Below are 25567 nucleotides of genomic sequence, written 5' to 3'. Positions count from 1 at the left end.
TTCTTTAAAGTCCTCTATGACTTCTCTTGATTATTCTAATAAATTATAAAATCCTATAAATTTTGAAAAGAATTAAAATATCTGGTTATTGGTTTTCACTTAAATTAGTAGATTCATTATTGTAGATGGTTTAGAAATACACCGACTATGGACTTCAATTATAGATGGTCATATGGGTCGAGGCCCGATGGCCCACCCAGACCCGGTAATTTTGGCCCAGCACAGCCCGACTTCGGTCATGCCCGTGTCGGCCGGGGCCCAACAGCCGCGCCGTGCCTGGGCTGCTACCTCGGCACGCTGGGCCGGCACGTCCCGGCCCGAAGTTTAGGGATGCGAAACATACTTATTCTCAACCATATGTAAGGCACATAACAAAGAATAGGGAGGCAAAATAGACATATTATATGGCACGGCCCAAAGAGTCGGGACGTAAAATAGACTTATTTAGCTATATATATGTCACATCCCAAAGAGGATGGAAGGAAAATAGACTTATTTTAAAAAAGTCACGATGGGCTGCCTATGCCTTTGGGCCGGCACGGCACGACCCGACTACTGGTGGGATGTGTCTGGGCCTAAGGTGCAGCCCGTGGGCCGGCACGGCATGGCCCGAAGTGCCGACCGTGTCGTGCCGGCCAGATCGCCTTGGGCCGTGCCTCGCCCGTGCCTGGGCCAGGCCGTGCCGGGCGGGTCTTATGGCCATCTATAACTTCAATGGCCCAATGCCACATGCACCATGCGTACATGTGGGGTCCATTGGTTTTGGTTTTTTTTATAAATAAGCGAACTTTAGTTGATCATAGTGTTTAAATGTTACATTGGCTTTACAAGCGGTTTAAATGTTGTAGCATTTTAATTAAGTCAAAATAATGTTTGTTTTGTTTCAATACTAAATAAATTATGACATGTTACGCCACAGCGCACCATCTTAAATCAGAGAAAATCAGGCTATGATTTTTAGACTTGCATTATTAGTGGATCCTTGGTACGCATTATCTACTTAGAATTATAAGTTTAAAATAAACTTAAAGAATATTTTATGTTAAAATTATCCAAAATCAAATATTCAGCAATCGTGGAATTTGTCGCCATAGTTTGCTGTACTAGAAAAATCATTACCACGAAAAAAATCGTGGCATCAATACTAAAATTATGGCAATAAATACATGTTGCCATAATTTTAAAATCGTTGCTAGCCGTGGTAATAAATAGCGTAGCAATAGGTTATTGCAACGATTTTTATTTAGTGGTAATAAATTTCGATGTTGCCACGGAATGGATGTGGCAAAAAAAATCATATTGCAACACTTCACATCGTTGTAATAAAAATGATTGCCACCACTCTATATGTGGCATTAGTTCTATATACCAAATTAAAAGTTCAAATATTAGTCTATCATCCTATCTATTTTTTTTTATATTGTGTCTTGGCAAGGATTCGAGCCCAAGACCTATTCTTCATACATGCTCTCATTTACCAACTCACCTACGCATCAATTCTATTGGAAAAATATATATCGTTCCATTTGAGCGTGCCTAACTGAGATTTGAATCATAGTTTTGAATATCTAAAAGATTTTAAATGAAAATGTTATCACCTATAAAATTGTAGATCTCGTCGAGAGCTATAATTTCCATATAAAATTTGTCTCAATCCGTGTCCATATGAAAAATTTAAGTTAAATTATGAGACGACAATTTTTTTATTGCAATGAATTTGCTGATTGTGGCAACGAAAAATAGTGAAAAGTACCATGTACTATGTAAATTGCCAAAAAATTAAAATTATGGTGATAGAACATGTTTTTTGCAGCAATAAGACTTTTTGTGGTGATATCTCATTTTCTATTGCAACAAAAGTACTAAATAAAACAACGATCATAGATCGTTGCAATAAAATATAATTATTTGCCACAGAAAAATTATCAGTGTAACATTACAATATATTGCTACGAATTATTTTTTGTTGTAATAATTTATGGTGTAGGAGGAATCATTTAGTTCTACCCCTATAGTTTAACAAATTCTTTTAATCGTTCATCATTCGTCGTATCACATATCGAATGGTCCAAAATCACCCTCTCAAATCCAATGAACCAGATCCCTCTCCTCCCTCCCGCACCCACCCGCGCCTCCTCTCCCCGCACCTCCCGTCCCCCACGGTCGCCCCAAATCTCGCGATTATCCCGGAAAAAAAAAACTCGCCATTCTCGCTCCTCCCGTCGCCAGGTCGCCACCGCCGCCGAAGCCGCGCCGCCCATTCTCGCTCCTCCCGTCGTCAGATCACCGCCAGGCCGCACCTCCACTCTTCCTCGCTTCGCCCCTCGTCTCCTCCGCCGCACCCTCCCCTCCTCTCCGGCTCCCTCCCCCTCGCCTCCTCCGTCACCGCCCTCCCCTCCTCCTCCCCCTCCGGCTCCCCTCCCCTTCCGGCCTCCTCCCCTCGCGCTCGTCGCCGGCGAGGCGGCCCAAATCCCTTCTCCCTTCGCGGGCGAGGTGTTCGACGGACTCCTCCTCCTCCTCCCTTCTGCGCGGCCTCCTCGCGTCACGCGCGCCCACGCACGGCCAGCGACGAGCAGTCTTGGAGGGCGCGACGCGGTGCCCGGCCTCCGCCCCTCCCGCCTCTGCCCTCCGTCTCAGTTCGAGTCGAATCGAAGGTACTCCTATTTCCCTCGTAGCAATCCCTCCTCTGCCGCATCTCTTGACTCGTGGGATTCGCTCAGGGCGAGGCTGATCGATTGATGCATGGGCGAGGCGGATCGGTGGAGGTGTGCTTCCAGGGACGAAGGTGCGTGCGCCCTTATGATCAAGGGATTTCTTCTCTTTTTTTTCTGATTTGGTTTTTGTTTGTTCATGGTTTGTGCCGCTAGCGGCGGAGGTGCGGATTCATTTTTCTCTGATTTGGTTTCTGTTCATTCAGGGTGCGTGCCGCTAGCGACAGACGTCTGGACGCCCTGCCGATCGATCTGGAGGTGGGGTTCCCTGGTAGGCGAGGAGGGCTTCGTCTCGTAAGCGCGGGATGTTCATGAGGAGCAGCAGCTCATCAGATTGATGATTAGTGGTAAGTTTCTACTTCGTATGTATGGTGGGTTCGAGATTGTTGTGAGATGGTACAAGTTTCTGCTTCCTTGGAGTAAGTTTTTGCTTCTGATTGTGGTGAGATCACCGGGATGCTTCAGTTCCTATATTCCTTGAAGACGTTTTTTTTTTTAAAAAAAATCCCTAACCCATAGATGCCGGTTGGGGGTAATAACCGGCATCTATAATCTCTGTAGCTGCCGATTCTAAAACCAGCATAGGTGCCCACCAATTGGTGCCGGCGGGGAAACCGTCATCTATAGCCGGTTCCTAACTGGCGCCTATACTGATTTCCGTAGTAGTGGTTCCTTGTCATGGAGTGCGAGGCGGCCCTCGAGCGGGCGACCGTCTGCTATGGGTTGTGCCATGGCAGTGTCACTTCTGAACTTTATTCATTTATTTATCCCATATTTGCTATTTAAAGAAAATATAATGATCTCTCTCTTTTGTGTCACAATGTAAGATCCCAGCAGTCAAGGTAAGATGGTTTAGACAATTGTTAAGATCAGGAGTTAGGACATGACGTTGTTGAAATGCAGGGCCCCACTAGGAAGTGAGAACCAGGGAGCCATTATGATCCTTGTATTGCATCAGTGGCTACTATTCAGCGAAAAAGAAAGCATTTTAAGACAGAAAATGCAGATGCAACACTTTGGTGTCTAGATTAGAGTAAAATCTACATGCATGCATGCACCTTTTGTAGTTATTTGTGAGTTATAAGTTGATGTAAAACCTAAAGTGTTGTCCTTGGTCTTGACTTTTGCTTTATGTATGCATTGATTTGTGGATTCCTGTTTTCCTCATGAGGTAAATGTTAAAAATAGGTCAGCGTCACTGGGATTTAGGCTTTGAAGAAAGATCTCCTAAGGCATATCAAGGTGACTATATAAACTGCATCTGTTGATCCGCGATCTGTAACTGCATTTGCCGTCAAGACTCTGAAACTGCATCTGTTGCCAAGATACTCTGTGCCTTGCCCTGGCACGGGATAATCCTTCACGTGGCACAGACTACACCACCGGCAACCTCGTCCATGGCGCACTCACCTCCCTAAGACTATTTACTAAACAGGTAAAACACTGCCTACTCTATCTCCTGCTCTCTATTCCTCCTATTGATGTCAACAGCATGTGAGCACTACCATGTCAAGGTTTCCATTTTGCACGCAAGATAGCATGTGAATTGTGCTTGCGTCGGGGTCAGATTTTACCTACGATTTGAGTAAATGAATGTCAGTTCATCTTTAAGAAACATTAAACTGTACCTACAAAATCCTACAATTCCTGACTTTGTGTTTATGCAACTTGGACTGAAAGAACACTTTTTTTAACTGAAATGTGACATGTATATTTTCATTTATGCAGCACCGTCAACCTCTTCTCAAGGTGATAGACGTTTCCTTGAGTTATGACGTTTCTAGATAATGTAGTTGTGCCATATGAAGCCGTGCACTGTGACCGTTTTATTGGTTGATAGAAAAGTAAAATGATTGGATTTGGGGTGAAATGGATCTGGATGATTGAATAAAGTGTTTCCGTGTGATGCCAATTGTCAAATTCACTTCTATTTTCCAGTGCAAATTTTAGATTTTTCAACCATTAGTCCTCTTCTTTTCATGCCGTATCAGAGAAAGCATATGCTGTCCCGGGGAAAGATGAAATGGAAATATTGTGGTCTACTGTTCAGTTAGGATAAAAATATGGTGGTCTACTGTTTAGTTTGAAAAAAAATGTTATTCTCATAATTTATTATTGAAACCTAATGATATTATGTATTGTACAAAAAGTTGATTCTGAGATCTACTGTTTGAATTATTATTGGTCATTCTGAATATTGGAGTAGATCTTCTGAATTCCAAGAGGGATCTTTGTTCCTCTGATTTTCTTTGTACTTGTACTTTGCAAGAGCTAACCTATGATCTATTACTGGGTTCGTACTGAATTTATATTTTCGTTTGTATCTTCAAAAATGTTCAGAAGTGTTGCTGTACAGATTCTTCCTTTGTATCTATTGTGGGGTTCATACTGAATTTACATTTCCTGTTGCACACGCATGGCCATTTTCAATTGTTCAAATCCTATTAAGAGCCCTGCCAGAAAATAAAAACACTATCAGGAAGGTACAACCATGCATTTTTGGAACTAAGAGTTCGCATGATTTGGTTTTTCTCTTTCCAGGTGCTTTCTCACTTCCAATCTTTCATAGAATGGCAGCCAAATTGTAGATTAGTATTATTGAGAAATGTCATAGGAAATAGACCATTTCACCCATCATATCATTTTATTCTTGGTTTCAATAGTAAGGCTAGCCCAATCATATCATTTTATTGTTGATTTCATGTTAACAAGCTAACCCAATTAACCACTGATCAATACTCCCTTCATACTCATAAAGGAAGTCGTTTAGGACAATGTTTAAGTCAAACCTTGGGAATATAAATCATGAATAACTCTCAAGTTGTTGAGTTTGAAAATGTAAAAATTATATGTATAGATTTGTCTTGAAAAATACTTTCATAAAAGTATACATATATCACTTTTCAATAAATATTTTTATAGATTTAAGAAGTCAAAGTTGTGTTTTGGAGACCGTGTCGCTGTCCTAAACGACTTCCTTTACGAGTATGGAGGGAGTATTTTTTTTTTGGAAGATAAACTTCATTTAGTAATGCCATGAATTGGAGAAGGATGAGAAAACAAATTACTAGACAAGATTCAGTGGTGTATTTTGGGATGAAATGTTTTAGGCTCATATAGTTTTCTATTTGCATTGCTCTTCTCTACCCTCTAAGTAAATAACTGAAAATAGATGTCTTAGCTTCTTTTCAATTCTCAGAAATTTCGCTAATTTGAACAAGTTTAGCAGATTGCCATGCGTAACCCTGCCAATCAGAGCTCTCCTGTGCCCATATCCTGTTGTTTCCAGTCGACATCCTTGGTTCATGCCTCAATTGAAGGTAAAAGCAGTTTCTTCTCTCTTTTTTTTTCCTATTTTCCTTGATTGATTGATATTAGAAGATATTATTTTTCCTTTTTTTTTGCATGTGCTGGAATTTAGAATAAAAACAATTGCTCTCGTTCATCACATATGTTTATCTGTTAAGATATCACAGTTCATAATTCATCATGGTTTGGTTGTTAGAGTGGTTTCAGACTGTTAATCCATAAAATCATGTCCATGATTAGTTTAATTAGTCAGCTCTAACTACTTTCCATATCTTCAGTCTTTCATGATCAGATAATACTGTGTCCAGTAAATTTGATATTAGGTTTGGTATCCAAATATTGCATGGTTGTAGAACCCTTCATAAATTGGCAGAATTTAGATCCATACATATTCTCCATTGACATGAGTGATGTTTCAGCTTGGATCTATACCAGACGTTCAGTTGTGTCAATTTTGCTCTGATTGTGACATCGTCAGATGCTATCAAATTAGAAAAACTTAATGCTTTACTAAATTGTGGTGTATGTAGCGTTAGCACGCCATATTACATTTAAGCTCTTCTTGCTTTCCATATGTCGAATCTGACCTTTTTACAACCAATGATATAATTAAATAGTTTGTTCATGTGGTTCCTGATTTTCATGGGAAATAGACTAAAGATATGAACCTTGGAAGAAATGAATGAATTGAAAATTGCTGTGTCATTTTTTACAATCATGGTTTCTTTTATTGCAGGTTATGGAGACAGAAACGGGTGACTTTTGTTAACTAAATTTGCACGATCTCTTAACAATTTGTAGTACGGGGAAGAAAAATTTCTTAAGTGTGTCACAAGTGCTAAACACTAGGATGGTTATTTACCTACAGGGTAGTATATTATATATATGTATTAAATGCTCTATTTTGTGCCTGCAACAAATAATGGAACAACTCTATACTTTTTTAACATATTTTTTAAGCGTATATTGCCCTCGTATATTGTATACTGAAGTATATTGTATACTAAAATGATTATATATAACTAATTATTGTAAAGATTTATTCTGTCCACGTAATATGATCATAAAAATATTTGTTTTGCTAACATGAAATATTAAAAATTATTAAAGACAATTTGAATTGCACCGTAGCGTTTAGCACGGGCATATTACTAGTTTTAGAAAAGTTAATCCAACTTTCATTTCTTGGAAGTTTCATTTTAAGGAGGAATTTGCTCAACATGTGCGTAGTCTCTCCTGCGGTTTTTGTCAATAAATAAATAAATAAATAAATATTCACATATTTAGAGTAACTACTGTTATATAGCATTTAGTAATATGTCCATGCATGTGTGTGGGCTTTCGTCCTAGTTATAGTAATAGTCGACAACCCCACGCGTTGCCATAAGAATAAAGTATAAGAACTTATATCAAAAATATATATTAAAAAAATATAATAGCCTTTTCAGCTTTAAAATATGACTTTTACAAAGTTATTCTCCACACCAAACCAATGTGGAGGCACAGCTTCAAGAAAGCAATGACGGGGTCGCCGCCATGGACCTCGGTAGATACCTCTTTCGACGGTAAACACCACCCAAAAAAAAAAACTAACCTGATACAAAAGAAAAGGCCAATATATATGTATGTGGCACGTAGGCCAGCCCATGTATATGCGTCTAACGTACACAACGAGAACTCTGACTAAACTCATCTATATAAGCTATATGCAGAAATATTAAAAAATTGCAGCTAAGTTACCTTTTTAGATAATAGAAACTTTATTTAGACTCAGTTAATTACATAAAGATGATGCAATCAAATTGAGTCACTGTGTACCCTGGCCTTTGCATAAAATGCATATAGAAAAAAAAAAGAAAGAAAGAAACAACCAGAACATCTCTCAAGTACAAAATTTTAACATAAACATATAACGTAGCGGCTAAGTTACTAATGGTAGATGCTTAATTAAGTTATTAAGCATGGCCAAACTCTTGGCATGGAACAATCTCCACACATATTGAGCCCACCTAAATAATTTGATTTGGCTTTATCATTTCCCCGTGTTTTGCACCCAAATTAAAAGCAACAAATTTCGCATCATTATTTGAGCCAGACTGTTCAACAACGGCTGATGCATTAGCTAGAGCATCAGGCTCCTTAGACATATCACAAACAAACATGAAGTTTGTTGCGGGAGACTAATAATGAAGTAATCAATCATCCGTTTTAAAATACATCATATGTATTTTTTACGGAAATGCTATTACCGGTGTCCCGTCTAGATGGGACTAGCTATTTTTATGGTTCTAGTTGCGCATCACTCGCGTCTATCTCATTTACGCTGGGACAAGTTGTCGGGATTTTTCTTTTTGGTTCAAACAAAACTCAAGACTGGCGTGGGGGAAGGAACTGGCATATCCAGCGCTGCGCCGGTATCGACGGCGATGGTCATCTTCCCACGGCGCACTCCAGGTTCTTCTTCTCGCTCTCATTCCCCATTACGCCCACTTTATTCCCTCTAGTCCAAATCCTAAATGCTCCCCATCTGTTCTAGGGTTCGTGTGAATGTTGGTGATTATTCAAGGGGGGTGCTAGCCTGAGCAGTGATAACCAACATTGGCTAGAATTGGCTTTGATTTTTAGGGTTCAGAGTTAGTGGAGAAGGAACAGAGTTAACTCCTTGCTAACATGGGCTATATAGAGAGGAAGGTAGTAATTGTTTTACTTGTAGACTACGACGCCTAAACTCCTTGCCAACATGGGCTATATAGAGAGGAAGGTAGTAATTGTTTTACTTGTAAACTACGATGCCTAAACAATATTTATAACACTGGTAATATTTTTTATAGCGATCTAGGAACAGTGCCAAACGATGTGGGGGCATTCATGCAAGTAATTTGTTACTTTTAAATGATGCATTCATAAGAGTAAATTGTTACTTTTGAAGGTGCAGAGCTAGGAGGTTGGGAGCAAATGGAAAACTCCGTATAGTATTTTTTTTTTACTTTTGAAACGTGGGGAGACAGTAGAAAAACAGAAAACTCGAAAAGAAAAACTAGATGGTAAATATTTTACGAGAAAACACAAAAATCTGAAGAGATGGAACGAGAAAATATAAAAATCTGGATGGTTAATATTTTATCGGACCCTTTGAGGAAGCACGGATGAGATGGAAAGAAGAAAAAAAATACACAAGGTAAGGTGGTGAAAATTGAAAAAACCAGACAGGGAAAGATGGTGTACGGAGGAAAAGTGGGCTGGTAAAAAACGAAAAAAACCGGATGGAGGGAGCGTTGTGCGGCGCTCGAACTACTGTTTCGAGCATTGCGCGCGTATTAGTGCCGCCATACTTTTTTAAGAAATTATAAATATTTTGAAAATACAATTTAATATTTTAACGTTTCTGAAATGTTTTGAAATTATTTGAAAAAAGACGATTTGTCACTTATTCATAAATGGTGTATCTTATAACTTTGTTATGACCATTTGGATGCTAGTATGTAAGAGATGACATAGAGGTAAATTAAATGGCCTTTCCCAAGATAAAAATAAATAGAGGTGCAAATTAAATTAGAGGGAAGGGAAGGCAAGGCAGAGAGAGGGCCAATGAGCCGAGGAACGCGCGCAGACACATGCACGCACGCAGGGCCGTCCCCTCCCATCGCATTCGCATTCGCATTCGCATTCGCAATCGCTAGCAGCTGCCCGCCCAGAGTGTTCGTCCGCGCGTGCATGTCGTTGCATTGCCACCACCGGACGGAGCAACGACGACCGGGCACCATCTCCGGCCGGCCGGGCACGGGCAGACATCGCCAGCTATCATCTGGCCATCGCCTACGGTGAGCAGTCATCGTCGTCCATCCGATCGAATCGCCCCTACTCCACGCGGGTGTCGCCGGCCGCCGCGGTTCGTGGTCCGCCATGAAGCCGGGATTGCTGAAGTCTCGGCGGAGCAGCGCCGGGGACGAGGAGGAGGGATCTGGCGGCAGCGGCGGCCTCCCCACGGCGACACGGAAGGAGTGGTGCTGGTCGTTGGGGATTCTCCTCAAGGCCGTGGCGGCGCTGCTGATCCTGATGGCCGGCGTGCTGATCGGCCTGGCCGCCAGCGCGAGCCTGTCCTGCTACTACGTCGAGGGCAGCGGCAAGCAGGCGGAGGCGCGGCGCGGAGATGGAGGCGGCGGGGAAGGGGGGTCACGGTGTCGCGACGACGGGTGTGGCGCGGCGCTGAGCTTCCAGCGGTTCGTGCAACCGCACCCGCCATGGGGGCACTCGATGAAGGACGAGGAGCTGTTCTGGCGCGCGTCCATGGCGCCGCGCGTGGAGGAGTACCCGTACCAGCGCGTGCCCAAGGTGGCGTTCCTGTTCCTGACGCGCGGGCCGCTGCCGTTCGCGCCGCTGTGGGAGCGGTTTTTCCACGGGCACGAGGGGCTCTACTCCGTGTACGTGCACGCCCTGCCAGAGTACAGGCTGAACGTGTCGTCGTCGTCGCCGTTCCACGGCCGGCAGATCCCGAGCGGCGACGTGTCGTGGGGCTCCATCACGCTGGTGGACGCCGAGAAGCGGCTGCTGGCGAACGCGCTGCTGGACTTCTCCAACGAGCGGTTCGTGCTCGCCTCCGAGAGCTGCGTGCCGGTGTTCAACTTCCCGACGGTGTACGAGTACCTGGTGAACTCGGCGCAGAGCTACGTGGAGTCGTACAACATCGACGTGCCGCAGTGCGCGGGGCGGTACAACCCGCGCATGGCGCCCGACGTGCTGGAGGAGCAGTGGCGGAAGGGGTCCGAGTGGTTCGAGATGAGCCGAGACCTCGCCTCCGACATCGTCGCCGACCGGAAGTACCATGCCATCTTCCGCAAGCACTGCACGCCGTCCTGCTACCCGGACGAGCACTACATCCCGACGTACCTGCACCTCCGCCACGGCACGCGCAACGCCAACCGCACAGTCACCTGGGTGGACTGGTCGCGCGGCGGGCCGCACCCCGCGCGGTTCGGCAAGGCCACCGTCACGCCGGCGTTCGTGCAGGCCATCCGCAACAACGGGACGCGCTGCGCGTACAACGGCAAGCCCACCACCGTGTGCTACCTGTTCGCCCGCAAGTTCGCGCCCAGCGCGCTCGGGCCGCTGCTCAACATGTCCACCACGCTCCTCGAATTCTGACATTTTTTTTTTTGTACTTCTCCGGTACTACTAGTAGTTTGTTAGCTGATCGATGGATGATTCCTTCCATGTAAATTTCTGTCTGTCATCCCGACTATCCTTAATTCTCCCAAATTTGCCTCAAAATGAATATACCTCAAAATGAATATATAGATAGATTTCTCCAAATCGAGTATATATACTAGGATACTTCCAACAACTATGGAGTGGAAATAATTGCTCCGATTCTAGCCAGTGTCACGCATAGTATAACTGTCTACACTGCAGCAATGCCATTTAAGACATTTTTTTTTCCTTGTGGAGCGAATGGGAAGATGGGGCCGGCTCCAAAAGCCGAAAGATATATTCCCTCCGTTTTTTAATAAATGATATTGTTAATTATCGAACACATGTTTGACCATTCATTTTATTCAAAAATTTTACACAAAATATATAAAAAATAAATTATGCTTAAAGTACTTTGTGTGATAAAACAACTCAAAAAAAATAAATTATAATTATGTAATTTTTTAAATAAGATGAATAGACAAACGTGTGATAAAAATCAACGGCGTCATCTATTAAAAAACAGAGGTAGTATAAAACAAATACAATAGCAATCAGCCCGAACCAACCCAGAATTGATAGTGTGATACTCCTAAGTATTTTTGATTGGATGGCTGACATGTGGGCCAAGTATTTATCTCACTACTATAGAAATGGTCTCTACAGACAGCCAAAATCTATTTTTCGCAAGAGGCTGAGCGACCCCGCCTCCTCCCAGTGTTTGTGAAAATAGAGATTATCATAGGTGGGATGTCCAGTCGAGTGGAAAAATCGTTTTTTCACAAGTAGGTGGCTTAAGGCGGCCGTATGAGAAAAACGATTTTCACAAGTGGACGACATAAGAGGATTGTTTTTGAAAGTGAATTTTCACATTTTTGAATTTTTTTAGGCACCAAAACAAAATAAAAAAATAATTTTTTAATTTTAGTAACCATCCATGAACATTTGCACACCCGAATCACAATACACATCATTTTCTTTTACTAAATACAAGTATAGAGGACTCAAACTCAACACCTCACGGCATGTTTGGTTGGAGGGAGTTAGTGATAGGGAATGGGAGTTTATGATATTTGGGAGTTTAAGTCTATAGTTTGATTGAAAGACTTGGGAATTCAAGAGGGTTCGGGATGGGGAATTAAGGGGTCCAACTCCCACCAATCTCTTACCTGGGGGAGGCCTGTTAATTCGTGAGACTTGGAGGGAATTCAATGTGAAACCAAACAAGCGATGAGGACTAAAAATGTAACTCACATGACCAATCCCACCCTCAACTCCCTCCTTCAAACTCCCATTCCTCTTCCCTTCTCTCGTCAAACAGGCCGTCATAGTCCACACGCATCCCTCCTAACCACCACACTATCTAGTTCTTACCGTTTGGAGTTGATGCTATTCTTTTGAACTTCACATCAGTGAAACTTAAAACGTTTATTTAGTACTCTAAATAATCTTAAATGAAAAAGTCTTCCATTACAAAGTTGTAAATCTGGTCAACCCTATAACTTTGATGTAGCGCATGTTTTCATCAGAGATCGTTCGAAGCATAGATATTAAATTTTGTAAAAATACATGTGAGATTTTTGTAACAAATGTTTCAGCCTCTAAAATAATCTCAAATAAAAAATTGTCAACTACAAAACTGTAGATATCATCAAGATAAAAAATTTTGATATAAACTTTATCTTCATCCAACTTTGTATGAAAAAGTTAGGTGTAGATACATGTTTTTTTTAAAAAAATGATTTTTCAAAAGCGAGTGGCTTAAGCTGCATGTCTGCGAAAATCGATTTTCACATGTGCACACTCAAACCGCCCGTTTACGGAAATGAGGTTGCAAGTGGCTTAAGTTTCCATACGTGAAAATAAATTTTTAAAGGTGCATGCTTAAGACGCTCGCCTATAAAAATTTGTAGGTGAGCAATTTAAGCGTGTGCGTGTAAAATCGATTTTTATTTACGAGCCTTGACAAGGGACTCTCCCAATTTTCACAGATGGGTCTTCTTTTGATCCCACCTAAAAAATAAAGCGGATGTTTGCGAAAATAGTTTTTCTAGTAATGTATGTGTGGCCTATATATATATATGGTATAGTCACTCAAATTTAGAAGATAATATGTTAAAGAATCTTGTTCGAAATTGTGAAGGAGGGGAAGGGTCATAGTAAGACCCACTACCGTGATATAGCTATTTGTGCACAAATTTGGAGATGTCACTCCCTGAGCTGAATGCCCAAACAACCGAAGTGTATAAGCTGAAGATGTCACCTTCATAGTCTCGTAGATTATATATGGATTTAAAATCATACATTTATGAAGGGGTGAAAACGGATCAGATAAAATCGGATCCGATATGCTCCGAATCCATCCGAAACGAGGATATGGTATAGGTTTCCAAATAGTATGGTGCGCTTTCGGATGTGGATGTGGTATCTCTAAAATCCGGCATATGCGGATTATTTAATATTTCTATTGGATTTTCTAATAGTCCGTTTACACGGATAATCTGAAATTATCAACCCTGATGTACCACTCTGTCTAAATTATCAACCTAGACATACCAATGACCTAATTCATAAATTAATTAATCTAGACTCTTATTCTCAGGCTCTCACCACCTCATCTCATACTTGCGTAATTATGTTTTTATATAGCACTTAATTAAGCATACAGTTGTGATTATAGTTTTGGTGAACACGGCATGAACTCGTGCACGGATCCTGATTGCAGGCCCTCAGCCGTTCTTCATCTTCTGCCCCCTTGCAAAGGCGTTTGTCCTCACGTTCCCACTGCTCCCTTAATCGGCGAGCTTCCTCATCCTCAGCTCTCGAGGCCATAAAAATTTCTTGGATCGGCGTGTAGTCCTTATCTTGGGCCTCCCCAGCAAGTTCGGATCCGAGTCGGAGAGGGAAACTGTAACAACCTGAAAATTGTATATTAATAAAAACGTGTAAACTTTTTAACTTTTTTAAAACATGGTGCTTTTTTGAGTGCTTTGCTTGAATCGACCAAAGTAAGGAAGCAACTTACAATCACAAATTGAATTACAAGATAATTCGATAATCTCAAATAAATAAAAGACAACACAAAAAAGGGAAATTTTTAATTTCCGATACTTATAAATACAAACAATGAATCAATCATACATTCTCCGAATTAAAGATTATACAAGTAAAATAAGAATTAAGTACAACCCCCAATTCCGAATTTTCCTAATTGAAGTATAAAACTAAAGTAAAGATTATACAAGTAAAATAAGAATTAAGTACAACCCCCAATTCCGAATTCTCCTAATTGAAGTATAAAACTAAAGTAGGGCCACCTTAGTTTCTGGGTTCGACTCCCCATGGGAGCGAATTTTTCAGGATTTAATGACACTGTGCTTTTAATGGTAGGCGACGTACTCGTCGACAGCGAGACGCCTATGGTGACTTCGTCAATTTTAAGGATGATTTATCGGCCCAGTCTTCGAATATGCTCATAGGGGTAAGGTTTGTGTGCGTGCATTCATAGGGGTGAGTGTGCGTGCGTTGTGAGTGTCTGCGTTGTACTGTGTAATTTTTTTAAAAAAAGAATGTCAATTATCACTTAATTCTATAAAACTACTACAGATGGAACCCACATATATTATGGGGAATATTAATATGTGACCTTTCCAGTAAATAACAAGCAATAAATCCAGGACTTACAATTAATAAAACTAATTAAAAGCCTAATTTCAAAAAGTCTAACTCCTTTTGGGCCAGAACCTCAGCTGGCCCAACACCCTTAGTTCCAAAGCGGAATAAGTTCACCTTAGGTCCCTCAATTTGTCACAAAGTTCGAAATTCATCCCTAGATGATAAAACCGGCTACAACGCATCCCCAACTTAAAAAACCGTGTAAATGAGGTCCCTTGTCAATATTGTCCCTGGTTTTGGCTAATGTGATGCCTACGTGGCTCCTGTGATTAGATCTTTGTCCCGCGTGGCATTGACGTGACAAATACGTGGCAATCGATCTAGAAAAATAATAAAACCGACCCACATGTAAGTATCACACATAAAACGATAAAAAAGGGTAGGGCCCATGTGACCCTATGTGCCATCCTCACTACCCCCTCTCCTCTCTATCCTCTCTCCTCTTCTTTCTATCCTTCTGTAGAGTCTCACTGCGGAGCGGCAGCGGTTGGAGCATGCTAGCGGAGTGGGACGGGTGCAACGCGGTGACCGGTGCATGCCAGCGGAGCGGTGGCGGCGGTAGACCGTGGACAGAGCAGCGGCGAAGGCAGGCCACGGGCGGTGAAGGGGGCAACAACGGTGGAGATGGCCGGAGGAGGAGCTCGAGCAGTCGTCGGCGAGCGCGGCAACTATGGCAGGTGCTATAGCAGTTGATGACGACGGTCCGCTCCATTCCATCGGCCTGATCCAGCTACCGTGCTTCGCCCACCCCGCCGCTCCGCCCACCCTACTTCATCCCTTTGCTCCGCTCCGCCTGAGGCCTGCCGCCGCTCCAGAGTGGGACTCTATAGATGATAGAGAGAAGAGGATAGAGAAGATAGATACAAGACGGGAGTAATGAGGATAAAATGTGGGGCCACATAGGCCCTGTCAGGGTTATGGATACCACATACCTAATAGTAATTGACTCAGCTCGGCGGGGCCCACCATATACCATGTCTTATATGGAATCAAACTTCGTATATAGAAGGAAATCCGGATAAGGAAGGACAAATAGAGTTCTATATGGAAACGACAAAGACTACCCAGATGTATCCATATTGGTCTCCCTAGTTTTACTTGGACAATGGGTTATCCATGGGTATAAATACAAGCCCCCTAGGAGGAGAGGGGGCACAGCCAACATACACGGAAGCCACAAGACCAACACAACATACACACAAGCCAACACACGTCACCAGATATCAACATTAGAGATCAGATTAGCCTAGGCAAACTCCATCAGTGCCCACGGGGGCCGACAAGAGGGATCTAGCGGCATCTTTGATCTCGACGAGTTCATACTCGAGGAGGAAGACTACCCGTCGTCAACTACGAGTTGGTGTTCATGCTGCCAAGTCAACGATGACTAGATAGGTTATCCCAAATATTATATTTGTGTGATCCAGATGAATAAAGAGCTACACCGGCTTCGGCCAATAGGATGTAGGGCTATTACCTGTCAGATAAGGGGCCCGAAACTGTATAAACATCTCCGTCTCCATCTCTTTTACCTCAATCTCGCATATACCCTGGTACCAACGATCCCCATACCATCCAAATACCGTAGTCGTGATCTCAAACATCGACAGGCCCCCACCATTTTTATTATTTTGTGCGTGAAACTAACATGTGAGTCCCACGTGGTTTATTAATTTTTTCGGATCGAATTGCCACGTAAGAGCCACGTCAATGCCACTTGGGATAAAGACCTAGCCAAAGGAGCCACGAAGGTGCCACATTAGCCAAAACCCGGGAGAATACTGCCGAGGGGTGACTAGGTAGTGCACGGTAGTGGGTTAATCCTAACCAGAGATCACTCCATTCCATATATAAATCACCCTTTAAAGATTTATATCTTTTAAATCATATATTATTTTTAAGATCTATTTACATCATTGTACTCTACTCAAAATATGTGCTAAAATGAGATCCATGTTGAATATATTCAAACATTTTATCAATTTAAAAGCAATTTATTTAAATTATAGAAATAACTTAGATATGCAATAGAAGTAATTCTCTACTATAAGATTAGAAGTAATTACACTATAACTGGATTGTAGTAAGAAACTATGTGGAGTAAATTCACAACCAAAGTGTAGAGAAGATTTTCATGTAAATACATTTATGAAAGTAAGTTTAATAAAGTCTGAAAGCAATTTACATAAATCATAAAAAAATAACTTAGTACGAAATGGAAGTAAGTTGTTACAACATTAGAAGTAAATCCGTTATAGGGATAAAAAACATGAGTTTATCAAAAAATTAAATTTAATCGGCACCAAATTGTGGAATTGACTAAAAAACAATAATAAATGTAATCTACTCAGAGCACTATGAATGTATTAAGAAGTAACTTAATCAAATCTAAAAGTAATTTTTATATATGATAAAAGTAACTAACATATATAATAAAAGTAATTTACCAGTATAAATATTTTTTATCATAATATAATCATGTAAGATATTGTTATAATGATTTAATTACAACGAACACAATGGTGTAACCGAAATATAGATCGAATAAGTAATCTATCTATTATATACTAAAAGTCCATTAAACTTCCTAGAAACCCTCCTAAGCCGCCACATAGGACCCCTGGAAACGCTCCTACGCCGCCATGTGGCGATCTAATAAATTATAGAAATTCTAAAAAAATATTAGCCATCGATTTTCATTTAATATATGGTGGGCCCATTATTTTCAACCATTAGATCTATTGTAAAACATACCAATTAAAGTTATCTCCAAAACCCAATATTGCCGATCTATATGTGCACATAAGTACGGACGTTTAGTAGGTATTCCCAAAAAAAAAAAAGGTACGTACATATATTCCAAGGTAAAAAAGTACGTACATATGTACATAAGCAGGCCGGGCTAACGACATCTTTTTATTTTCTTTTTTTTTTCACTCGGATAAAAAACCAAACTGCCCATATTAACTATGCTCTACTTACGTTGTAAAAATATAGGCAGATGTCATCGAAACACCAATGAGAAGCATAAATTAATTAAAGTATATATTATGTAATAGTTAAATTAGACTTGCATTTTTTAAAATAAAAACAATTCTAATTGTGACTAGCAATTCTCAAAAGTTACCTACTCCTTATAAAAATAATGATATGTCAAAATGATATCACTAAATTTATCATGAATGTGTTTTCTCTATTCGTATAATATTTAAATATCAAAGATTGTATATATTCTTTTCACACCGTACTGATCTCCTTTATCTTCTACTTATGCTTCATTTGATCTAGCTGGATGGCTGAGCTTATTCAGGATACATGAAACGACACGTATCATTAGTGCAAGATTAATTAAATATTGAATATAATAAAGCCAAAATAGATTTATTTAATTTTTAAACTTTTATATAAAATATATTTTATCTATACACAAGTTGCTTTTAAATATATACGATGTAGGTTATGGTTGTCAATTTAATTATAGTGCATAAAATGGTTCAGATGGATTTAGATATTATTATCAAAAGATATGTCTTTTGTAATAATTCCTATATCAATGGGTAGATAACTGGGAAAAGGAGCAACCAATCCGATAATTACTCTAGAACTTATTGCTTATTTACTAAAACGTTTAATGTGTAGTATATAATATACTTCATGAATAAAAAAACGTCAAGTCATATTGCTTACGAGGTATTCATGCATAGTGCACCTAATAATTAGCTACCATCCAACGAGCACTTATGTCATGAAGCACCATATATAACTGACTATACTAAGTGGAGAACTATCAACAAATGATAGGTAAAGTAAAGCATGCCACCAAGCCACAACAAATAATAATCGACTACAAGTATATTATCAGTATAGGCAATAGAATTTCTACACTTCTACAAGAACTCTTAATATATCACGTAATAGATCTCATAAATTAGAAAAAAATTATAAGAAAAAATATAAAAAAGAAAATATCTAATCATCAATTTACACTTCAACTGGTAGATCCATTATTTTCAACCATTATATTGGATATATTCCAGCTCTAAAAACCAACTAATCTCTTCCTACATACGTACGTACCTACACAAGAGATATCAAAATGGAAAAAAAGAAGAAGAATGTATATATGATCTGCTTCGTCTGGTTGTTTTTTTGTTTCTTTCTTTGCAGCACTAAAGTTTTTCTCAAATTATGCATATATATATATATATATATGTATATATATAATGAAACTCTTTAAGATGTTATCGAAAAAGTCATGCCACCGTGGCATCGCTTCATGCCATCCCACCAAACTTTTTTAAAATATGTTTTTAACTAATGATCTAAAACGAAATCGTAGACACTCATATAAATATGTGCACAACCATTCTACGAATATGTGCAGTACTATTCACAAAAAAAAACATACGTACAATAAAAAATGTCGCGTGGAAACCTATTATATCCTTATATAAGTATGTCATTCTCATCTAAATAGTGTTGACAAAATTAGCACAAATAATTTTGACAATATGAATTATTCCTTCGAATATTACCCATGAATATACGTAGGTGACTTAGATGTATAGTAAAAGAAAAAAAAATCTAAACCCATATTAACCTGTATGTTTACGAAAGATGGTGATATGCGACTTTACGTATAGCCATGACAAAGTGAAATTTGTTTGAATATAATAGATATTATCAATTAGTATATCAAAGTTTATAATTTATTTCACATAATAAATATTTCTTCTTTTAGATTATAAGGTAATCTATGGTTCTTAAAATGAATACGGTAACATATGGTTTATTTTAGTATTCTTTCTATAAACAAAAAAAATAAATTGTCCGTGCATTTGCGCGGGCTTCCTTTCTAGTTTAAGAGAAAATTATATAAGAAGGAAGAAATACATTTATGACATAATAACAAACAAGACATGCATGTGTATATGTAGCAGTACTCTCTTTTCTTGCTCATTGTGGCTCCGGCTACGTGCATGTGCCTAGCCTATGGTCGGATGGCTCTGAGGCGCATCGCGCGATATGACTAAGCCCTTTTTTTTCAGCTTGGGATTATTATAATTTAGATTATTAGGAGTAAGCTGAAAGAAACAGACAACTTATTAAAGTAGCTTATTATAATCTGGAGCCCAGCTTATTATAATCTGATAAGCTCATTTTGGTGAGCTTTTTCTAGATTATTAGGTGAAAAATTACCCACCATGCCACCCACTCCCTCTTTAGACTTGCAAACCCAATAATTTAGGCTCTAATAATCTAGGAAAGAAACAACTAACCGCTTATTTTACTACAAATTATAACAATCTAGCTTACAGTAATCTGACTTAATAATCTAGATTATAATAATCCCAAGCTGAAAGAAACAAGACCTAAAACGAGAGGCTTCTTGATTTAGATTTTACAAACTCGTTTGCTTGGTTTTGTAAGTTAGAGGATACATTGTATCTGGGTTTTTTTGGTATAGGGGTGAATTTCGAGCTCGGTGACAAATGAAGAGACCTAAAGTGAACTTATTCCTTCTAAAGCAAACCAGTCGGGGCAACCACCAAACAGGCCAGGTCGCCACCTTCTGGCCAAGCCCAGCACAGCTAGCAGCCCAGTGCCAAGCCAGGCCGGCTAGGGCAAGCAGCCAGCCAGCCAAGCCGTGCACCCATGCCTGCCTTCGCCATCCGCCTCTGCTCGTAGCCGCACGAGCTGCCGCCGCAACACCGAGTGACGAACCAGCCTCGCTCTCAATCGTGTCGACTGTCGCGCCAGTGCCGTGCGCCGTGTCGACCGTGGTCGCCCGAAGCAGCTAGCCATCACGCTGCGCTGTACGCTCACATGTTCAGCAAAGCCGCGCCGCTTGTCACGCGAGCCCCGTGGCGACAACTTTGGCGTCCAAGCCGTGCCTGCTCTAGTCCAGCGAAGTCGCCTCCAATGTCTCGCGCCGACGCACGCCCGCGACCGCGAGCATATGATGCAGCGCCGCACCAGCTCTAGTCCAGTGTGCCGCTCCTGCGCACTCGCCGCCACAGCACGCCGGGCAAACGACTCCGTCCCGTCACGTCGCTTCCGGTCCCGCTCTTGACCACCGACCGCCCTCCAAGCCGGAGCCTGCCGTGCGCCGCAGCCGCACGCAAAGCACCACGTCGCACCTCATCACTCGCATTCGCATCAGCCCTGTGGCGCAAACAGGGCAAGGGCCCTTTTTCTGCTCGGAATCTCGCTGCGTCGTACCCCGGCCATCAAATCCAACGGCCCCACCGCCCCACCTCACGGCATGGACAAAGCCCACGACACCATTAATCGCAGGACCGGAAGCCTTACCGACTTTCGTCCACGCCCTTGCTTCCCTGCTCGGAAGCCTTACCAACTGCCCCACGCCTCGAGCTCGTCGTTCATCCCAAAGCTAGTCTGCCAAGCGCATCCTTCCCAGCCTCACTCCCCACTAGAATGGCAATGGTGAATTCACCGTCGGGAATCACCACCGCGTCCCCGTCACCACGGTAAAAAATTTTCACCGTCCCCGTCCCCGTCGACCACGACGGGGCTATAATTTCTCTAGCCCCGATCACGTCGATGGCGGCTCCCAGCGGTGCGGCGACGGTGACTCCCGGCAGCTCCAAGTGACGGCGGCTCCCAGTGACGACGGCTGCAGTCGCCACGCCCGATGGCACGTCGACGGCGGCTCCCGGCGACGGCGGCTTCAGTCGATGGCGGCTCCCGGCAGCACGACGACGCGAGAGAAAGGCAGCGAGCGGCGGCGTGCCTAGTGGCTGGCGAACTGGCAGTGCACGGCGGCGCGCCTGGCTCCCGGCGGACAGGCGGATGGCGGTGGTGGCTGGCACGGGCGTGCGCGCCATGCGGCAGTGCGGATTTGGAGGATTTGGGATTTTGGGTGGAGGATTTAATGTTTGACCGGTTGACTTAGGTTAGCTTTTATATATGCTTGTTAAATGGGCTTCAATATTATGGGCCAAAACGTCTAAAAAGTCTAAAATTAGTCCTCCTACACAGTAAAGTCGGGTCACCGCGAGGGGCGGGGACGGGGAATGGTTCACCGTCCCCGCCCCCGTCATCCCCGATGGTGAGAGGTTTACAACCATTTTATTCTCCATGGTGAATACATATTAACCATCCCTGTCACCTAATAGGTGAATTCACCGCGGGAAAGCGTGAACGGGGCCCCATTGCCATCTCTACTCCCCACCCTCTCGTTCATCCTGTCCACCCAGAGCCATTGCCACACACACACACCGACAGGTGCCCTCGTGCTTCCTCTCCTTTCAGACAAAGCAAAAAATTAATTTCCTTCCAGTGGAGAACCTCGAAGTCAAAGAACAACGTGTTCACCATGCCCAGCGATGGCAACCTCCGCATCGTCCTCTTCCCGTTCCCGGCGCAGGGCCACTTCTCCGCCTTCCTCTCCCTCGCTGCCCACCTCCACGACGCCCAGCCCACGGCCGACATCTCCATCGTCTCCACCCCGCGCAACGTGGAAGGCCTCCGCCGCCGGTCCAGCTCCCAGACGCGGTACCTCCGGTTCCACGCCCTGCCGTTCGTGCCCGCTGAGCACGGCCTGCCCGGAGACGCCGAGTCGACCGATGCCGTGCAGCCCCTCCACTTCATCACGCTGTTCGAGGCCACCGAGTCGCGCTCGCTACAGGACAGCTTCGACGGCTTCGTCCGTGACTTGATCGCCGACGCCGGAGCAGACGCTGCCAGGGTCTGCGTCATCGCCGACCCCTTCCTCGCGTGGACGACCGACATCGCCCGCCGGCGTGGCGTCGCGCACGCCATCTTCGTGTCCTGCGGCGCGTTCGGCAGCGTGGTGTACCACTCGCTGTGGAACCACCTGCCGCACCTGCGTGCGCCCGGTGACGATGCGTTCTGCCTCCCGGACCACCCGGAGGTTACTGTCCACCGGTCGAAGCTTCCGCCGTACCTACTCCACGCCGACGGCACGGACCGGTGGTCGGCCCACCACCGCCGGCAGACATCAGCCGGGTACGACACCGACGCGATTCTCATCAGCACGATGGAGGAGTTGGAGACGACCGGGCTGCGCATGCTCCGGAGAACGATGGGCGTCCCGGTCTATCCCATCGGCCCTCTAGTGCGTCGCCGGACGGAGCACTCCGATCACACCGGTGACCATAACGACGATTACGTCAAGAGGTGGCTCGATACCCAAGAAGAGAGGTCAGTGCTGTACATCTCATTCGGGTCTTATAACTCGCTAAGGCCTGACCAGATGGTTGACCTCGCCGTGGCACTGGAGCTCACCGGCCGGCCGTTCATTTGGGCTATCCGTCCGCCGTTCGGGTTTGACATCGAGCCCACCAACGGTGGCCAGTTCAGCGCCGAGTGGTTGCCGGAAGGGTTCGAGGAGAGGATGCATGCCAAGAACATTGGGCTTCTCATCCACGGGTTGGCTCCGCAGGTGAGCATCCTCGCGCACGCGTCCACCGGCGCGTTCCTGAGCCACTGCGGCTGGAACTCTGTGCTGGAGAGCATGGCGCACGGCGTGCCAATCATCGCGTGGCCGCTCACGGCGGACCAGTTCTTCAACGCCCAGATGCTGGAGGAGTGGGGCGCGTGCGTGGAGGTGTCCCGCGGGAGCTGGCCGGACTCCCCGGCGCTGGAGCGTGAGAGGGTGGTCGAGGTCGTGGATATGGCGATGGGGATTACGGCGAAGGCGGACAAGATACGACAGAGTGTGAAGGAGATTCAGGGGATGATTAGTCGAACTCTGGAGGACGGTGGTTCGTCCAAGACAGCATTGGAGGAATTCTTGAAGCTGCATGGTCGCATTATGCTCAAGAAAGGCTGACGCCGAGAGAAATAATTTTCTGTTTTATTTCCTCCATTTTACTGAGTAAGTCATTCTAATATTTTCCACATTCATATGAATGTTAATGAATCTAGATGTATATATATATATGTCTAGATTCATTTACATCATTATGAATGTGAGAAATGCTACAATGATTTACATTGTGAAACGGAGGAAGTAGCAATTTGCCCAACCTTGAAACGTGGTGCCTGAAATAACGTATTATGTGTTCTTGAATACACACGCATTTGGGTTTTGTATTGAAAAAGCTAATTTTTCAAGAAGGTTAATACACAAGAGCTATACCATTGAAAAATGGTATAGACTCGTACGCGTATCAGCCACGCTTCGCAAGGGAAGAAATTTTGGTAGTAGGAAGTCTCTTTGCTTATTGAAGGACGTTGCCACGTATATAGTGATACATGTCTATTTAGAATCCTTCGCTTGCCGTGGCGTGTGGCGGCGACACGGCCTGGAAAGGGAAGCGCGGCATGGCGGGCGGTGACCTCCCGCGCCGAACACGAGCCAAGCGCGGCGCTTTGTTGCTGTCGAAAATGTTCCGCCACCGCCGTCCCACACGGTATCGCCGGCACTCTGCTGTACTCGAACAACAATGTCCTCACGTAATTGCCGCTGGTGCCGCGACTAGCGCCGCGCTGGGAGAAAGTCCATATGCGCTGGAAGAACAAGTCCACGTCGAAGTCACTTTTGTTGCTAATGACATTAGTAATTAATACGATTTTTGAGGGGATGCTTCGAGCCTTTGAGATTATGACTGAGGCACGTGTCCTGCACGAGATTATGACTGAGACGGACTCATCTCTTATGTTTATGTTTATTAGCTAAAATTTAAATTTTTAATTTTAAATTTGGAGCTGATTTTAAGATTTTTTTCATCGAAGTTTATTTTTCAATCTTTGCTTTTAGATTGCTAAGAACACGTATATACAAATTTTGTTTATAACTTATTTTTGGTTTGTAAATATGCCGTTTCGCTTATTAAGGGTGTGTTTAGTTCACGCCAAAATTGAAAATTTTGTTGAAATTGGAACGATGTGACGAAAAAGTTGAAAGTTTGTGTGTGTAGAAAAGTTTTGATATGATGAAAAAGTTAAAAGTTTAAAGAAAAAGTTTAGAACTAACCTCGGACTAAGCGAAACCATGGCTCCAATCCTACCGGATGGACTTTCGCCCTACCAGATTTTCTTCCCTTCGATAGAATAAATTGCTGACAGAAAGACACATGGCAAGTAGTACTCCTGCCTGGTAGCTGTAGCTTTATTGTGATGCCTGGTAGCTGTAGCATTATTGATGCTTTAATTACGAGCTTTTGGAAGAAGTCTCATGATGCTTCCTCTGCTTTCAAAGTGCAACGTAGAGCCGGATAGAACCTGATTCAGCCAAAGAAAACAAAAACAGTTTCCAGTGGAGAACCTCGTGTAGCTCACGCTCTCATCTGTGACGGCCCATCACATGCCTGGACAACGTGGGTCATCAGAACGAAATCATCTAAATCGGGTCTAAATTTTTGCCGTTGTAGATGTCCTATAGCCCGTCACCGATGACACTCATCTGTGACGGGCTCGAAGTTAGGCCCGATTGAGATGACCTCCATCATCTCAATCGGGCCCAAATACTGAGCCCGTCACAGATGAGTGTCATCGGTGACGGGCTCCAAAGAAGGCCCGATTGAGATGGCCTTAATGCCCGTTACCGATGACTTTTATAGGTGTCGGGCTTCTATTTGTGCCCGTTAGAGATTAGTGTGCGCCCGTTAGAGATGACATTTTTTTGGCCCGATTGAGATATACTTTGCACACTATATATACTCCAGCAGTCCATTGTCTGTAGTTTATCCCACTGT

General features: G+C 43.1%; 3 protein-coding genes across 9 annotated transcripts; all 3 read left to right on the top strand.

The window, feature by feature from the left end:
• Positions 1 to 2138: 2138 nt before the first annotated feature.
• On the top strand, positions 2139 to 7071 carry LOC127769346 (uncharacterized). 7 transcript variants are annotated; one of them, XM_052294897.1, is made up of 8 exons: positions 2139 to 2654; positions 2721 to 2785; positions 2918 to 3058; positions 3900 to 3953; positions 4037 to 4146; positions 4440 to 4460; positions 5941 to 6031; positions 6757 to 7071. In XM_052294897.1, exons 3-8 carry the CDS (start codon positions 3049 to 3051, stop codon positions 6777 to 6779), a joined length of 309 nt encoding a protein of 102 aa, XP_052150857.1. In that variant the 5' UTR covers positions 2139 to 2654; positions 2721 to 2785; positions 2918 to 3048; the 3' UTR covers positions 6780 to 7071. The 7 variants fall into 7 exon arrangements, 1 of the variants encoding a protein (XP_052150857.1); XR_008016774.1 differs by lacking the exon at positions 4440 to 4460 and having other exon boundaries at positions 3905 to 3953; XR_008016771.1 differs by lacking the exon at positions 4440 to 4460.
• A 2623-nt stretch (positions 7072 to 9694) lies between these two features.
• Positions 9695 to 11391, top strand: LOC127771691 (glycosyltransferase BC10-like). Its single transcript, XM_052297615.1, has one exon. It carries the CDS (start codon positions 9924 to 9926, stop codon positions 11160 to 11162), a length of 1239 nt encoding a protein of 412 aa, XP_052153575.1. The 5' UTR covers positions 9695 to 9923; the 3' UTR covers positions 11163 to 11391.
• A 10595-nt stretch (positions 11392 to 21986) lies between these two features.
• Positions 21987 to 24062, top strand: LOC127769685 (UDP-glycosyltransferase 92A1-like). Its single transcript, XM_052295301.1, has one exon. The coding sequence runs from the start codon at positions 22222 to 22224 to the stop codon at positions 23698 to 23700; it is 1479 nt and encodes a 492-aa protein (XP_052151261.1). The 5' UTR covers positions 21987 to 22221; the 3' UTR covers positions 23701 to 24062.
• The last annotated feature ends 1505 nt before the right edge of the window (positions 24063 to 25567 follow it).

The sequence above is a fragment of the Oryza glaberrima genome, chromosome 4 (genome assembly GCF_000147395.1).
Source record: "Oryza glaberrima chromosome 4, OglaRS2, whole genome shotgun sequence".
Classification (NCBI taxonomy): domain Eukaryota; kingdom Viridiplantae; phylum Streptophyta; class Magnoliopsida; order Poales; family Poaceae; genus Oryza; species Oryza glaberrima.
The sequence above is the reverse complement of the archived record's forward strand: the minus strand, read 5'-3'. Positions and strand labels throughout refer to the sequence as shown.